This window comes from Zeus faber (assembly GCF_960531495.2).
Source record: "Zeus faber genome assembly, chromosome: 13".
NCBI classification, from domain to species: Eukaryota; Metazoa; Chordata; class Actinopteri; order Zeiformes; family Zeidae; genus Zeus; species Zeus faber.
The window spans coordinates 31,401,207-31,417,429 of record NC_137198.1 but is presented as its reverse complement, the minus strand read 5'-3'; the positions used below and the strand labels follow the sequence as shown (position 1 = coordinate 31,417,429).

Here is a 16,223-nt window from a genome sequence, read left to right as displayed (position 1 = left end):
TCGCGATGGTAGTACATTCTCCGACAGCGACGCTGAATCTGATATTACCCCGGAAGAAGTTGATGATGTGATGAAGTCCACACACACTCCAAATTCATCTGAAACATACCTTCGTCTAGGAAAACTGCGTGGCTGTTGTGTGGCAACTTGGAGCGGGGTGTGTTTGTCACTGTAACCATAAGTAAAACAAAAAGGTTGTAAGACACAGGCTAGGGCTAAATGGAGAGGAGAGCAGAGCTGCATAAAGGCTGCGTGCTACTGTTTTCAGCTATCGCCTGGACGTGCTGTACAATGCAAAGCTGGCTTAGCAATAGAAAAATGCCATCTCTTTACCCTGTAGCTACCACCGGTAAGGTTAGCTAACTTGACAGTGTTATCGTCGCGGCAAACAGGATTCCATGAAACGGTGTCCAGTTAGCTTAGCTAGCTACTCATCCACCTAGTAATCTGGCTAGGTAACATTAGCGTTAGTGAACGGGTCTACAAGACGTTGAAATAATTTCAGCGTTAACTTGTGCTAGTAAAAAAAATAATTTACTTACTCATCGTCAGGTATTGGGTCCTCAGCTGGGTCAATTCTTGATTCAAAATCCTGTCTTTCTTCCTCAGTATCAGGACATGATAATTTATTGAATCTGTAGACGCCTCACACTGCCACAGGGCCGCGACTGCGTCACAGCCGCATCACAGCGGGGCGTGCGTCTTTATGCAATGCAGCCATCAGGGCTGAATGGAAAGGATGTGGATTCGGGAGCCGCGAATCCAATGACATGATAAGTAGGTGTTGGTTTGAAAAGACAGCTAGAGAGAACAAATGGAAGGTCCAACGTAATGCCAAATCGAACCTTATTTAATAATTATCATGTTATTCTAAAATGGAAAGATTCTAAGATTTCTGGCTTTTTTTTTTTTGCTGCGTGAATATGATAAAATCACGCGAGGTAGAGATTTATGAATCAAAGTCACTTCTATTACCTGTGATTGTGCGGGCACGACTGTCAACCTCAGAGGGTTTATTTGACCAGTGCAATATATCCAAGTCATTGTAAGCAGCGTGTACTGGACTTCATTTTTTGTGATGATAGTCAGTTCTCCGACAGTGACACAGAGAATGCGATACTGAATCTGATACCGTTGTTATTCCAGACTTGGAGAATATTTCAAACACCGGATTTTCACCTGAATGTGACGATGAAACTGGATATTTTCAAGAACCACTGGAGGAGACCGACGATACGGCCGTTGTTGTTACACGGGAGAAGTTGATGAAGTCCATTGAGGTTGGTAATGCAGATTATTAACAAGTCGTGTAACAATATATCTATAACATTAAATTACATTGCATTTAGCAATGTAATGTAATTGTAAGTCGCGTTTATCCAAAGTGACTTACAATTATTCAAACACCAACAGACGCAGCCATCAGGAGCAATTAGGGGTTAAGTGTCTTGCTCAAGGACACTACAGCATGCTAGCAGGAGGAGCCTGGGATCGAACCAGCAACCTTTAGATTACTAGACGACCAGCTCTACCACATATCTATCACATAAACATATTTGCACACACATAATGAAGAACACAACCTCATATCTTCAGTCACATATCTTAATTTTCAGTACACAGTGTTAGTTTCCAGACAACCCAAACCATGGGAGTACAGTCTGTATGCTATCGTCTTTTCGGCCACCCCCGATGCAGCTGCAAGAGCAGGAACAACACCTCATTGTCCTTTGTGTGTCACAGAGTTTACCTTATCTTGAACACGAATGAATCTGTGACGCCAAACTGACCATATATTCTCTGACTCCCTGAAAATAAACTGTTCGACTCAGAGAACTGCTCGAGAGCACATGTTTGACCCGACCCTGGTACAAGTAAAAACCAGCGTCTGCCTGCCTCTTTATTTAAAACCTCAGACTGACAAACTGCAGATTAAAGCGACCCTTTAATTTCTGTTAAAGTAGCAATGGACAAGATTCTCAAGTTTACCTGCAAATGCGGCCAGGGGCGAAAAGAAAATTAAAAGAGGCCCATAACAGGCTCTCAGAGTGTAGCTGGGGTAGGGTTGTGGTTAGCCCACATCATAACTCCAAGAACTTAAGATATTTGGCATACGCACATTTTTATATTAAATGACACACCGAGGCTGATATACAGAGACTCATATTATTGATAGACCCTACATTTTGTTGTGTTGTCCGTACATTTAAACTCCAAAATAATTCAACTTTTAAAGAATATGTATATTCTGACTGTGAAATAAAAGCCTTCTTAAAAACAAAATATGTTGTATGTCGATGATGCTGTTCAACATTCCCTCAAAACACAATGCAGAAATTTCCCCCATTCAGCAGGGTGTCAAGTGGCCATGTGACAAGTAGCCATGCAGCTTTGTTGGTCCTCCAATACATTTGCATTCTGGGAGCTGGCTGAATGAAGCCAAGTGGGGGGGGGGGGAACTTTGTCATAAACAAGTCATAGCAATAAAAAGAATTGCTTGATTTGCACAAGCGGCACCTTGTTTGGAAGCTCTGATTCTCCACTTTCAAATGATGCAAAAAAGTTGAAAGCCGCAAAATGACCCTAAAGTATGCGGTGGGTCACATGTGTGATACCAATTAAAGATAACAGTTAGTTTGAAATATCACTATAATCCAATAATTTATAATCTTTTTAAGGTGTACCAACAAATCTATCCAAGCCATTTTAGAATATAATTAATCTCTTCAGCGATTAGTTATCTCTTTTCTTTGCTTTACTCTATGACATACCAAAGGCATGCAGGTATACACATATGTATAGTAACAAAGCACTTGCTTTGTTTGGGTCTTCAATTAAGAGCACATGCAAAAAACACTGACATGAGATTCATGAAACACGCAGATTCCTTTGATCATGTGCATGACTCAGGTGTACCAGGAAATGAACAACAATTGTTTTGAAAGGTCACATTGATTTCTGCAGGAAATTTGAAGCCTTGAGAATTGGGGGTGACTGCCTGTGGTGTGGGGGTGGTGTGGTTTGAGTAATTGGGCCCAGGATCAGTGTGGCTGTACGCCTGTTGCTCGTTAGACCAATCAATGATCAACAGGTAAAAACACAGGAGAGGAGCCCTTATCATGACATATTGTCCACGGGGATGTCCAAACGGGGATGGTAGCTCAGGCGGTAGAGCTGGTGGTCTAGTGATCTAAAGGTTGCTGGTTGGATCCCAGGCTCCTCCTGCTAGCATGCTGTAGTGTCCTTGAGCAAGACACTTAACCCCTAATTGCTCCTGATGGCTGCGTCCGTCTGTGTTTTAACAATTGTAAGTCGCTTTGGATAAAAGCGTCTGCTAAATGACTTAATGTAATGTAATGTCCATCTGCTCCGGGCTTGTTCCAGCTTGCTCACTCTTTACAATAAAACTGTTACCTACTCCATTGCCTGTGTCGGAGAGACCTGATAACGCCACCCGCTGGCATGTGGCAGGCGAAAACTGCCACGCTGCCATTTTGGTCAGAAAAGGAGCCAGAACTTTCAAAATTTGGGCACACTATCGCCTGTCAATCAAGGAAACTACTACCTTTAAGCCTTAAAAAGGAACTATCAGGTTACATTTAATTTATGAATTTACAATATTGGGCTTATGGAGAAATGTTTTGAAAAGTAAAAAAATGATTGCACAAAATCTAGCTTTAACAATATTAAATTAAAACAAAATAACTAACGCAGCTGCGGCCGTGGGCTGGCAGTGCCTGCACAAGCACCTGAGAAGCAGTGTGGAGGGGCAGATATCTATAGGTCTATGGACTGACAAGTCTCCCTGTTACAGAAGTGCAGGATTTAAGAGTAAATAGTATTTACAGTTTTTACGAAATATAGTCCCATACCAACAGAGACCGCTGTAAAGTTAAAGGGAACAACGGAGAGACAGAGTGCACAGGTTTTGTTTTGTGTTGTCGATTTTTTAATCTAATTGCTGCATAATTTCCCCACACATCAAATTACTGGGTATGCAAACCTGCAAGTTGCTCTTTAATATACTCTTTTTGGAAGAATAATTTAATTCAATTTCAAATAAACAAAATCACAACAAAGGCATCAAAGAAGAACACTTAGCTATTGAGACTCCTAAGCTCTTTGAAAAAACAAAATAGACTTTGAATGGAAGTCAATGACAAAATAACAAACTTCTCACTTGAAATGTGACCCACCGCAGACTTTAGGGTCATTTGATGGCTTTTGAAAAAAATAATAATAATAATAATTGAAAGTGGGGAATTTGTCTCCAGACAAGGTGCTACTTGTGCGAATCAAGCAAATATTTTTAAAGCTATGACTTGTTAATGACAAGGGTGTGGCAAACTGTAATTCTGAGATAATCACCTTCAAAGTTTCGCCCAGACTTTCTTCTTTCTGCCAGCTTCCAGAATGCAAATGGGGGTTGGCGGACAAACAAAGCTTCATGGCTAATTAACATAATGCTGAATGGGCCAATCATGAACAGCGTCAACAAGACACAACTAATTTTGTTGTGTGTTGTGTATAAAAGCTTTTATTTAACAATACGAATATACACGTTTTATAAAAGTGGAATTATTTTGGAGTTTAAAAGTACGGAGAACACAACAAAATGTGAGTCTATCAATAATATGAGTCTCAGAAAATCTGAAATCTGAAAATCTGTCACCAACCTCAACAGTCTTCATTACCGCAAACAACTTCTTCCGTTGTAACAACAGCGGGCGTATCGTCGGTCTCCTGTGGTGGTTCTTGAAAATATTCCAATTCATCATCACATTATGGTTGAAATCTTGTGTTTGAAATGTTCTCCAAGTTCGGAGTAATATCAGATTCAGGGGGGCTGTCAATCTCTGTGTCGCTGTCGGAGAACTGACTCATCGCGGAAAATGTAGTCCAGAACTAGCTCCTTACACTATTGCACTAGTCTGATTAAGGTCCGAGATATGATTCAGAGCTTCCGCCACCCGCTTCGCATAATCCATAACGATACGGAGAAGAAAGTTTTCACAGACAAGTGAGACCGAAACACCCTCGTACTGTTCCTTTAACCGTCTGTTTACAGTAGTGACGTAGCTGCGTGATGGGTTTCTTCTTCTTCTACGCTGTTTTACAACAGTGGCTCTGTGTATGTAAAAGTAGTACGATTTAAAGGTTGAATTCTATCAAAATGGTTTCACATTGTGACTTCATATCACATGGAATATGGAGGAAGGATCTTCACCTGGACAGTCGCTTTAAAGGAAACCATCGATCGGCATTATTCAGCGTTATTCAGCGTCTCGGTAAGTGGACTGCCTTTCCCAATGTAATCTAACGGGAATATTTAACTTCACGGTTTAACATTTTTCTACTATTTATAAATCAAAATCAATTTTGAAAATATGTTGAGAGATAAAAAAAACCCACAATGTACATGAATCACAAAAAATCTAATTTTCCTTCAAGAAAGTTTTTTTCAACTTATTTGGCTGCTCCTGGCAATAGCGGCTTTTGCTCTGGTGGGTCACAAATACAGTCAGAGTTTTTCTGAAGCAGTATCTTGTGGTCATTGAGTGGACAATGTGGAACTGCATTTGAACACTTCAACAGCTATGCATGTATGCATTTGGAATTTCAAGTTGAAACATTTTCCTGAGTATGGGCACTGCAAATGCATGCCTTGTTAGAATTGGAATACTGCACCCAAAAACGCAGATGCTTTATATTTGCTAATGTTTTGACAGAGCAATTACCACTGGAAGCAGCTAAAGCCATGCTGAAATGCGTATTGGTACCCCGCTGCCTCTACTCCGACTGCGTAATGGCCCATTAAGCAGAGACAATGACCAGAGAAACTGATTATCCCAAGTAACATAAATCTAATCATTTAGATTTTGTAATAATAATAGTAATGTGATTATAATAACTTAATAAAATTAAAATAATCGCGCATAGTGATTATAATATTGCAATATATAATATCATCTGATCTGATAATCAGTTCAAGCTCTAAACAGCAGGTTGAGCTATAGCACAGGATTCAGGCTGAACAGGAATTTAGAGAAAGATTAAAATTGATTTTGTTTCCTTATTTTCCTATTTGTATGGAAAATAGAAAAACTGAAACATACTGTGAGCGGCAGACAGTGTTTCAACACAATTAAGGGACTGTCTCTTTCTGTCATGGATCACTGCGTAATTGAGAGAGTGTCACTGTTCTCATGTCTCTAACCAAAACAATAAAAACAGTGTGTGCTTTTTTAGATGTATTTGTTTTCCTCTATTGCCTAATTGAAAGAAACAAAAAAGGATGGGCTCTGTGTAGCATCATGCACGTCTCCCCATCGCTTTGGGACTTAAAAAGTGGATTCTTTTTGTGGAAATACTCTTTCCTTCTAAATAGTGAATCCTGCACTTCTGTAATGGGCAGACTTTCTCAGACACTGACTCCGCAGAGCCATCGATACCCGCCCCTCCACTCTGCGTGTCTCTGGTGATGGCCCATCAGTCTGAACAATAGGGTGTGACATGTAGGGCTAGGTCAATGATCACCATGTTCGTATTAAAACACTTACACAATGGTTTCAACACCCAGTCGTAATAGTTTCCGCTTGGTTCGTAAAGACACATCATGACCAAATATGATAGCACAAGCATTTCCTAACAAAGGCCATTAAAAGAATATAATGAACGTGTGACTAATGAAACATTTGCTTTGACTGCAGTTAAAGCAAACACTGTACAGTATGTGAAAATCTGAGCAGATGGGCAGTTACTCACAAACCATCTCAAGGGTGTTCACATCTATGTTTCCGCCCACAACCCCGCCTTTGGAGTCCAGCTTGGATCGTCCAAGGCCCACGGACATGCTGATCTCCCGGTCTCGATTGCTGCCCACAGACAGGCGCCCCTGGCTTTTCAGCCCGCTGGTGGTCCACCTGGGTGGATGGGTGGGGGAAAGGTGAGTATATTTGTACGGAGAGTAGAAAGATCAAATAACGACAATTCATATTTTATATTGCAATGTTTCCCAACCTTTTTGAGTAGTGTAAAAAAGCATTTCAAGCCAACCTGAGCCACCCCCTACCATGAAAGCAACCGTGGTGATTCCCCAGATCATGTTTATTTGAGCTAAAATAGTATTTACTGTATATGTCCCTCTCATAATTCAATCATATTATTGAATTATACAAATGAGACATCACACTGCACAAGCCAGAGTGGAGGAACTCAAGAATTACATCGGTCGGTGCTATAACCGGTACGCGATGGAGGAAAACCACAACAACCCAGCGAAGAGAAAGAAGGCAGACTCAGATGTGAGACACTAACCTCTACATCGGTGGTAAGTGCTGCTCTAAGAGACGGGCTGCAGTCAACATGGAGAAGCCCGACATGAACTCTTCTGGGACACACGTGGGTTAACGACATGCACATTTTTACATTGTAAAAATTAATGGCCTGCCGGCATCGCCGGGGAGGTGTATAACATCGAGGTTCCCCGCGCTGGGCACACGCTGCTACGTGTATGGGCACTTGGCACTCACGCCCGGGAGAGTGTCTGGTCGGCTGCGGCGGGGCGGGCCTCCCCCTTGTGCGGGGCGGGGTTGGGCATGGGGGTCCTGCCGGCTCGCCCATGGGGCGGGCGGCTCGGGTGGGGTGTCGGTGTGTCGCCGTGGAGCCGGGATCCGGGCCTGTGGTCTGTGTCTTGCGCCCATGGCCTGGGTTCTGTGCCGGGGGCTGAACCGTTGGTTCCACTCCCAATGGATGTAGCCTAGTCTTGGATACCGAATAATATCGCAGATCGATGCGTACTATTTGGTCCAGACGGCAAGAGACGACAAAGGTTGGGATCCTCTGGGACTTAGCATGTTGGAGGTTGGTGGCTCATCCCAAAAATACCTCTACTACCGGTGTTGCATGGTACCCTACACCGGTTAAGGTGCAAGATGAGAGGTGAGGACTCTAAGGATCTCTACAAATCGGCAGAGTCGTGGCGCATAAAACGTGGTTTCAAAAAGAACAAATACAAAAGAAAGGCTGCATGACAACACGTCAAGGCAAGTAAAGTTCCTAGTTAAATAAGTTGGTTGTGAGAGGGCTGAAGCCTCGGGTTAAGAGACCTAGGAGACGATGGTGTCTCGTTCGTTTTGTTCGCCTTGATGGGGTGGACCCAGAAGTAGACTCCTTCGACGGCCATTGGTCGAGTCGTGTTACCAGACGCCCACAGCATTAATTTCATATTGGCGCAATTGGCGGACTGCACAGGAGAGTAATATTGTGTGGATTATTCTTACTGGAGTGAAGATAAGATGGGGGTGTAACATGCAGAGTGCTCCTAAATGAAAACGGGTGATACGTGATATAATTCACAAATTCGGAGAAATAAACACACATTATTAACAGGTTAGTCAGGTCAGGGGGAGTCCCAGCTCAAGACATGGGACAACAGCTCAATCACATTTAAATGTCACATTATTAATTTTGTCATTTCTCGTCCCTCAAAGTCGAGAATAGTATCCTTCTTCACACAATTACCTTATCCAATATGGCTCAGTGGAACACAGAGCTGCGGAATGCAAATGTTCTTGTGAAAATAAACCACAACCAAAATAAAGTCACTGAGCCAGCAATTTGCGGGTTGACAACTGTTTCACAACAGCAAGTGTCCCGAGGTGTGGGTGGGAAAACAATGAGGGAGCGACATACTTATGCTCCTATAGATTTTTTGACGGCATCTGGTAATTGTCTTGATCTTTGATGTCTGTTGTCTTAATGTTCCCAAGACATCAGGGGGTTCAGATGAAAGAAAGTGTGTCCCCTTTAAAATTGCTGGCCTTCCGTTAGTAGTATCCTCCCTTTTCCCTCGGTTGGCCCACCACCCAGACACCAGCAACACATTTTGATCACCTCAAAAATCGCAAAGGAAACAATATTACTCAATTGGACAATTGTAAACAATCTCACCACATCGCAATAGTGGCATCTATTATTAGACTAGATCTCAATGGAAAGACCATTGGCAATATCCCAAAACAAATTTGTGTGCCTGTCATTCCAGAGGCCACCCAAAGGATATAGTTATTCTAAGTCTCAAGAGATTCAAGAGGTTTATTTGTTACATACATATACATACGTTCATACATATACAGTGGGGCAAAAAAGTATTTAGTCAGCCACCAATTGTGCAAGTTCTCCCACTTAAAAATATGAGAGGCCTGTTATTTGCATCATAGGGATACCTCAACTATGAAAAAATCCAGAAAATCACATTGTCTGATTTTTAAATAATTTATTTGCAAATTATGGTGGAAAATAAGTATTTGGTCAATAACAGAAGTTCATCTCAATACTTTGTTATATACCCTTTGTTTGCAATGACAGAGGTCAACCGTTTTCTGTAAGTCTTCACAAGGTTTTCACACACTGTTGCTGGTATTTAGGCCCATTCCTCCATGCAGATCTCCTCTAGAGCAGTGATGTTTTGGGGCTGTCGCTGGGCAACACAGACTTTCAACTCCCTCCAAAGATTTTCTATGGGGTTGAGATCTGGAGACTGGCTAGGCCACTCTAGGACCTTGAAATGCTTCTTACGAAGCCACTCCTTCGTTGCCCGGGCGGTGTGTTTGGGATCATTGTCATGCTGAAAGACCCAGCCACGTTTCATCTTCAATGCCCTTGCTGATGGAAGGAGGTTTTCACTCAAAATCTCACGATACATGGCCCCATTCATTCTTTCCTTTACACGGATCAGTCGTCCTGGTCCCTTTGCAGAAAAGCAGCCCCAAAGCATGATGTTTCCACCCCCATGCTTCACATTAGGTATGGTGTTCTTTGGATGCAACTCAGCTTTCTTTCTCCTCCAAACATGACAAGTTGAGTTTTTACCAAAAAGTTATATTTTGGTTTCATCTGACCATATGACATTCTCCCAATCCTCTTCTGGATCATCCAAATGCTCTCTAGCAAACTTCAGACGGGCCAGGACATGTACTGGCTTAAGCAGGGGGACACGTCTGGCACTGCAGGATTTGAGTCCCTGGCGGCGTAGTGTGTTACTGATGGTAGCCTTTGTTACTTTGGTCCCATCTCTCTGCAGGTCTGGGATGTTTGCTCACCGTTCTTGTGATCATTTTGACCCCACGGGGTGAGATCTTGCGTGGAGCCCCAGATCGAGGGAGATTATCAGTGGTCTTGTATGTCTTCCATTTTCTAATAATTGCTCCCACAGTTGATTTCTTCACAACAAGCTGCTTACCTATTGCAGATTCAGTCTTCCCAGCCTGGTGCAGGTCTACAATTTTGTATCTGGTGTCCTTTGACAGCTCTTTGGTCTTGGCCATAGTGGAGTTTGGAGTGTGACTGTTTGAGGTTGTGGACAGGTGTCTTTTATACTGATAACGAGTTCAAACAGGTGCCATTAATACAGATAACGAGTGGAGGACAGAGAAGTTACAGGTCTGTGAAAGCAAGAAATCTTGCTTGTTTGTAGGTGACCAAATACTTATTTTACCGAGGAATTTACCAATTAATTCATTAAAAATCCTACAATGTGATTTCCTGGATTCTTTCCCCCCATTCTGTCTCTCATAGTCGAAGTGAACCTATGATGAAAATGACAGGCCTCTCTTATCTTTTTAAGTGGGAGAACTTGCACAATTGGTGGCTGACTAAATACTTTTTACTACTCCTAGCTATCTAACTAACTGAAACTAACTAATTACTAAAAACCTAATGCCGTTAGTGAATAGAATAATATAAATAAAATAAAATAAAATAAAAATAAAATAAGACTCAAAAAGATAATACAGAGTGGGGGTACAAAATAGAAGTGAAGTGAATAGAGTTATGTATATGGGATAGGCTATACAGATATTTGCAGTAAAGTGCATATGAATAAAGGGTGTATGGAGATACAACAGTACGACACAGCAATACAGTAACACTGAACAGAACAGCAATACACTGATGTATTGCTGGCACGCATGTCCTTGGTTGTAATCCCCTCCTCTAGTCCACAATCAGCTCCTTAGTTTTGCTGATGTTCAGGAGGAGGCTGTTGTCCTGGCACCAGAGTGAGAGGTCAGCCACCTCCTCGCGGTAGGCCTTCTCATCGTCGTCGGTGATCAGGCCCACCACGACGGTGTCGTCAGCAAACTTGATGATGGTGTTGCAGCTGGACCTGGCCACACAGTCATGTGTGTACAGGGAGTACAGTTGGGGCTGAGGACGCAACCCTGAGGGGATACTGTGTTCAGGGTGAGGGAGCTGGACATGTGCCTCCCCAACCTAGCCACCTGGGGCCGGGCTGAGACGAAGTCCAGGATCCAGGCACACAGCGGAGTGCTCAGTCCTAGCTCCCGCAGCTTGACAGACAGTCTGGTGGGGACTATGGTGTTGAAAGCTGAACTATAGTCGATGAACAGCAATCTCATATAGGCCATCCAGGTGTGTAAGTGTGGTGGGCAGTACCTGGGAGACCGCATTGTCTGTGGATCTTTTTGGCTGGTACATGAACTGCAACGTGTCCAAGGTGCGAGGGAGGGAGGCGCAGATATAATCCTTTATTAGCCACCAGACGGTAGTCATTCAGGCAGGCTGGATAGGCGATCTTCGGGACAGGAATGACGGTGGACCTCTTGAAGCAGGACGGGACCACTGACTCGGCCAGGGAGGTGCTGAATTCTCTAGTGAACAACCAGGCCAGCTGGTTGGCACAGGTCTTCGGTACTTGCCCAGATATGCCATCTGGGCCCGCAGCCTTCCTTGTGTTCACACGCATCAGAGCCCTGCTGACGTCATGCTCGGACACAGAGTGCGTGCTCATCCCCAGCGGTTTAATTCCAATTAGATGGCGAGCTAGTGGTGTTGTTAGACTCAAACCGCACAAAAAAGAAGTTCAGTTCGTTGGCTATGGAGACATCCACACTCGTGGCTGGGGAGGAACTGCTGTTGTAGTTCGCAATAGTCCGCAGCCCCTGCCACAAGCGTTTGGTGTTCCATTGCTCCATCTGTCATTCGACTCTGTCCCTATACATCCGTTTAGCATCCTCCACCGCCCTCCGCAGATGGTACGATGCTGCCTTGTTCTAATTATTGTTTTGTTGTCTTGTTTATTATTCACTGGTTCTTGATGAATAATAAAGATTGGCTTTGCAGGTTGGGAATTTGAACTCCACTTGCAGAATAACTATCCGGGATGCAATGGTATACAATTATCCTGTGTTGTATGCCTAGCCTGGTGACAGAACAGGTAAAGGGTGGACCGACAACATTTTGACCTGAAAACAGTATTTTTTAATCTGCATTAATGTGAACGCGGCACAATATAATTTTTGTGCACGTTTTTTAAAATATGCTCATGTACCCTCTGGGGACTGACCGCATACCACAGGGATACATGCACATTGGTTGGGAAACACTGTAATATTGACAAATTATTTTTCTTCATTTAAAAAAAACATTTTTTGTTTTCTTGAGTATTTTCAAATGACACAAAAGGGGCAAAATAAAATGTGCAGCAGGGTATATATGATGATGAGTGTTGCCCACTTACGTGTTGTTGCCCATTACGTTACTCATGTTCATCTGGACGTTGAGCTGTTTCAGGTTGATTGCGAACACCACAAGGGTCTCCCAGGGTGTGCCCTGCTGCCCCGTGGCTTTTCCGTTCTTGCTAGCTGATGGAGTGGGCGTCTTTGGCACAGAGTCTTGGAAGAGAGGAAGTGAAAGAGAAAAATAAATGAAATTTTTGCAGGGCCTTTATGCATGTTCAGTGCTACATTAGCAGTAAAGTGTTTTGTTTACTTTAGAGATGGCACAATACCAATTCTTATTTTAGGACACGAATACAAGCTGATACCAATAACAATCTTATTTTAATTTTTCTTACTAATTCTTACTTCTCCACAATTATTATTATTATTTTTTTCATCATTTATTTTATGGCCACTGCCAATCCAGAATAAATTCTGATAAAATCTTGAATCAGGGAATTTTAAAATAAAAAAAACAGCAACATTTTCCAGTGAGTTTGGGGTCGGATCGGGATAGGGGGCAAATGTCCCCGATATTTGTCAGCTGAATCTTTCTTCTTCAAACCTTTCACGAAGAGAACAGCATAAAATATACATTTATACTTTTGAATATACTTTCTAAAGTGAAAATAACTAGCATTTATATTGTTTTATAACAATGCTACCTTTTCTTGGAGCAGAGGAATCCGACACACTCCTTGTACGTCCTGGCGCTGTGGACTTCAAGTGGCCCCCTGGGGACATGTTACTGTTGGTTGAGTGTTCTGAAAATACATTGGGGGATTGCGACAAGTGCTGCACCCCAGTGCTTCCGTCCCAAGTCCTCCAGTAGGCTTTCCGGCTGGACTCAGGGGACAGGTGCTGGGCAATGCTCTCAGAGGAGTCTGGTGTGGCTGGGCCAGACGCTGAGGGAAAAAAAAGAGAGATGAATATGAAAGAAAGTCTTAAATTGCCTGCAAAGTTCAAACAGAAGTGCTTTGAGATTGAACTTGCTGGAGACAAGCTGCTTTAGATGGTGTGATAAACAATATTTTGTCCGAGAGATACAGCAGTAAAAGACAGACAAAGCCAAATTTTTCTCAGGACTGCCTGAGAAAAATGAGGTTTTGAAAAACAAGTTTCACCACATTTTGTGACCTTTGGGAGATAATGGTAATAATAAAATCAAAATAGAAATATGTAAAATACTCAAAACATCGAATTGCAAATATCAAATTTTGCAACTTTTCTGACGAACCAACCAGCTGGTCCGTTGGTCCATGGATCAAAATATACATGTATGTATAAACTACTCTTTTTCTTCAGGCAAGGAAACAATAATATGTCAACTTCAGGATGAAAGTGGCATAGCGTAGTGGTCGGTTTTTGTGTGCAAAAGAAAACTGCAGGCCCTGATGTAAACTGGTGTCCCATTCAGGGAATTTCCTCACCGCGATGACTAGGAAGAGAGGTTGAAGAAAATGAAAGGACAATTAAAAATATGGTCCGCTGACGATCAAAAATATTCAAAAATATTCAAAAATATAGTACTCACCTGGAAGGTTGATTGTCTGATCTCCAAGAAAGAGCCGCCTGGCGATGCTACGGCGGTACCAGGCTCTGGGGAAGGCCAGGATCTCACTCAAGCGCCTCATGTCATACTTGAAAGATGCAGAGCCAATGTCACACACAGCTGGGGAAAGATAGCAAGCACATATTTGGTTCATTGGAAAAAATAGTTAACAATCAAGCCCCTCTTATCACCGCCAGTATAAAACCACACACAAACACATCATTAGAGCCACACATATTCAAATGTTCCAGAGTTGAATGGTAGGGTGGCAGGGCACCTGAGATGTTGATAAGGGTGGTGTCCATCTTGCCCCCCTTAGCGGGGATGAAGCTCTCTATGAAGGTGGGACCCCCTGTGCGCCTCATCCTGGACAAGCTGACCTTAACGAACTCCAGGTTGATGCTCAGTGAGTCTTTTCTCCCTGTCACTGATGAGGGTTCTTCATCAACTGTACCTTTCAGAGAAATTCGATTGACAAAATGAACGGTACATTAGTTTCCTATTGTGCCTTTCTGTGTTCAATATATTTGGAAATATTAATATCATTAATCAATTTATAAAATAGATTGCAGAGTGAGAGTCGTAATGACAGAGAGGAATGTGCACTTGTAAACAATCACAATATATGAGATTTAAATGAGTATTAAGTACTCGCTGTTGGTATTCGATGTCCAAAATGGAATACCAGCATATTATTTTGTATTCCAAATTACTACGAGAATTTGTAGGTCCCAAACCATAGTATGCTCATATAGCATGTGAAAAGTACCAGGATGACACACTACATCCACTGAAATCGGGCTGGTTCGGTTGACAGGTGAGTTTGACTAAGTTGGGTTCAGATAAACAGGTATTGACTGTCTACTACAAATTGTATATTCTGTTCTGCCTAAAGTTCTGTAAAACCTGTAATTTAACCATTTCAATCTTGCCATTAGTCATACAACACTATAATGTAATACTTAGATAATTGCAAACATTAAAAGCAGGAAGCATTTTTATTACAAATATATAATGTTATGTGCTGACACCCCACCTTTTCCACTCTGCCTACCTAGTGGTCCCTGGCCTGGGGGCAGGCCTGTGAGGGCAGACTTCTGCTTGCCAGCACCGTAGGGATGGAAGACATAGAGAGAGAAGTCGGACATACAGGCTGTGAAGCTGAGGCCCGATGAAGAGATAGCAGTGGTGGAGCTACCAAGGGGTCCGGCAAGATCTGACTGGCTGCTGCTGTGTCGACTCCGACCCAAGGGGCTCCCCAGCAATGGAGATGCTACAATGAGGTCACAAAGAATGGCAGTATATATGACTGAGGGTAGGGCTAAACCTGAGGGCCTGGTAGCACATTGCTATTTGGAACTGGACACACAGGCATGACATTTCCCTTTAGTATCCCTTTATGTGCCTTTGACTCCCTTTAACTCTCATGTTTTGGAAGGTCCCGTCCTTTTCAATCGATGTTATCAGACAGGACTTTTTTGAAAAAGTTGAAAAAATTTGAACTTTCAGCCATGTCACAGAGATTGTGTTTCTAACTCCCAAGATGATGTCTGAAGGTGCAGCCTGTAAAATTCCATATTTTTGCCACATATTTAAAACGAAAAAAAAGAAAAGTTCATTTGCACAATGTGAGTTTCAAGACGTTTATAATGGTACATTTAAATGTTACAAGGTTACAATGTTAGACAAAGAGCTTAACGGAAGCGGAGTAAAAGGAATGCCTAGTGCAATGTCTGTTCATGAAAGTCACGGTCACTCGCGAAATACACTCTTTCTAATGAGAATAAACACACCCAAGTCACGCTTTTGGATAAATTCACTGTTCGCGTGTTAATTAAAAGTTCATTAAAATTGCATTGCATTGATGTTCATAAGAAGGCCCAAATGTACAAAATTATGTTGGAAATAATTAGTACAGGTACTCCTCACCTAATGACCTACCTGTTTAACGACCGTTCGGACTTACGACCTGCTCTCTGACCAGTCTGCATTGTACACTGCATAAAATGCCACAGCGTGCATGCAGCGTCTCAGCGTCAAGCATCTCATCGCACATCACCGTTCTCAGTCTTATTCCCGCAGTCTATCAGTATTCACTACATTAGCGTTCGCAATCGCCACGCCCCATTACAGTGAAATAACACGTGTCC

The 16,223-nt window shown here is 42.6% G+C and overlaps 1 protein-coding gene across 1 annotated transcript in view; it reads right to left on the bottom strand.

Moving 5' to 3' along the window:
* The window catches only part of kiaa1109 (KIAA1109), a 193,542-nt gene that overhangs the window by 20,437 nt on the left and 156,882 nt on the right, over nucleotides 1-16,223 (bottom strand). The window contains 6 exon segments of the mRNA XM_080012365.1: nucleotides 6,766-6,923; nucleotides 12,542-12,695; nucleotides 13,187-13,426; nucleotides 14,056-14,193; nucleotides 14,351-14,527; nucleotides 15,128-15,346. Coding sequence (XP_079868491.1) covers nucleotides 6,766-6,923; nucleotides 12,542-12,695; nucleotides 13,187-13,426; nucleotides 14,056-14,193; nucleotides 14,351-14,527; nucleotides 15,128-15,346 — 1,086 coding nt within the window.